Source organism: Procambarus clarkii, chromosome 25 (assembly GCF_040958095.1).
Source record: "Procambarus clarkii isolate CNS0578487 chromosome 25, FALCON_Pclarkii_2.0, whole genome shotgun sequence".
Classification (NCBI taxonomy): Eukaryota; Metazoa; Arthropoda; class Malacostraca; order Decapoda; family Cambaridae; genus Procambarus; species Procambarus clarkii.
In genome coordinates, this window is record NC_091174.1 from 43,742,577 (window position 1) to 43,744,739 (window position 2,163).

At 39.7% G+C, this 2,163-nt stretch overlaps 1 protein-coding gene across 1 annotated transcript; it reads left to right on the plus strand.

The window, feature by feature from the left end:
- Window positions 1–748: 748 nt before the first annotated feature.
- On the plus strand, window positions 749–1,792 carry LOC138368593 (uncharacterized protein DDB_G0290587-like). Its single transcript, XM_069331121.1, has one exon. It carries the CDS (start codon window positions 749–751, stop codon window positions 1,790–1,792), a length of 1,044 nt encoding a protein of 347 aa, XP_069187222.1.
- Window positions 1,793–2,163: the final 371 nt, after the last annotated feature.

Below are 2,163 nucleotides of genomic sequence, written 5' to 3' on the forward strand. Positions count from 1 at the left end.
TGAAATGGGGGCCGCAGCAACGGCATTTTCTCGTGTAGAAGATATGATATTTAAAATTTGCATGGCAAATATTATTGATGTTGTGTTGCTACCTTGCAATCATATGGTAACATGTACTTCGTGCCTATTATCTCTGCAAAACTGTCCCATTTGCAGACAAAATATTCTATATGTTATCAGACCAATTATTTCTTGAAATTGTCAATATCTATTGAATATTAATACATATGTGCATGAACATTTATATTTTTATTTATCCCTTAATCCTACTGAAATGCGACTTTTCAACCTATCGGCATAAACAAAACTTCCATGGTGACGTCACGCGGCTTATTGCGTGTGACGTGACGTATTGGGCGGGGTTAATACTTGGTTGGGTATAAATACCCTCGCGTAAGGGGGGCAAGATACAAACATTCGACTACACTCGCTACTCATCTCGGCATTCTACTCCTTGCGGCTGAAGAAATGGAGAATTTCAATGGTGAGCATAGTGACTAATGTCATATGTACATATATATTGATATTTTTTGGTTTTGATTAAACATTATATATATATATATATATATATATATATATATATATATATATATATATATATATATATATATATATATATATATATATATATATATATATACGTATGAGGTTATTGTTATAGAAACTTATGTCTCCTTTTCTTCTCATATTTTCAGAAATTATTAAGGGAGGTGCCCAGTTCACATCTGCTGGGAATATATATGTCATCATGGGTCCGGCCATTATATCAGCAACAAACCTGACCCCAGAAACTATAACGGCTTTCCTTTCGGGGTCTTCTAAAATCCCTCTTTCTGCTACTACTCCAGCTGCTGCCCAGAACTTAAGCTCGCCTGAAACTTCAAACTCGCCATCTGTTGATGCAGCTGCTGCTACTACTACTACTACTGCGAAGGAGGTTGCCTCTCACCCAATCTATGCTACAAAATCTACACAGACGGACTTAAATCCCCTAAACACGCCCTCGGAGTCTTTACTGTTTGAGAGGACATATTCCTCCTTAAACCTGACTTCGTCACTGGCTGCGAGAGCATGTAGCCCTACCCGACAACAACAACATCAACGACGACGACAGCAATCAAAGGATGAGTCTGTACCAGACCTGACTCTGAACCCCCTGTTTTCTGATGAGCCGGCCTTGTGCGAACGCCAAACATCCACTCCAGTAACTGCAGAGTTGGATTCAACGCCCTTATCCCCGAGTATCTTAGCATCGTCCATAAAGAAAACTCCTGACATGTACCTGCTTGAAAATGCAGAGTTATCTGGGGCTGCTGCGGCTGCTAGTACCGCTGGGGGTCCTTGGCGCGTGTGGGATACGCCTACGATAACCCCCAGTAGGAGGAGCAGGGTCGAAAGGAGAAAATTAAGAAGGTCAACCCCCTATGTGAAAAGTAACGGAGCACGCCCTATGAAAACTAATGCTTCTCCCTCCCAGGTCACTTCGAAGTTACAGGGTCCTTCCACATCTAAGTGTATAGTAGTGGAAACAATATCAGACAGCGATGATGATATTTTTATGAACCTTGGTGAAGTGAGTCATAATGTAGAACAAGCGAATTCTAAGAATAGGGATTTGAGGGATATGTCGTTTATACGAACTTGCGTCAGCAGCAGTAGTAGTAGTAGTAGCAATTCTCCTTCCCAATATGCACAGCGATGGGAGGACGACCCAAATTTTAAAAGGATATTGGCTGATGACTATCCCCAAAATTTAGAAAAAGAAAATAAGGTATCTAGGCGATTATTTTAGCCAATGTTATTACCCTCTAGTTTATTTTAAAAATATCGCCTTTATAAAGACTCTGTATATTCGAATATATGCATATTTTTATGTGTGTGTGTGTGTGTGTGTGTAATAATAAACACTAAAAATGTATAACTGTATTTCATCTTTACCAATTGTATTTTATTGTCTGATGAATGTGGGTGACGCTTACAAGAGAGATACATAGGATTTTATCTAAACCTATTGCATTTTACAGCCTGTCGAATGTGGGAGGGGCTTAAAAAGAGTACAATAGTTGGGAGCGTAAATGATTTTAGACAGTCGGGTCAAGATGCTGTCCGGGTACACTATTGCTAAATATCGCCAGCTCAAGGCTGCCCTAATAGAAGCTGACT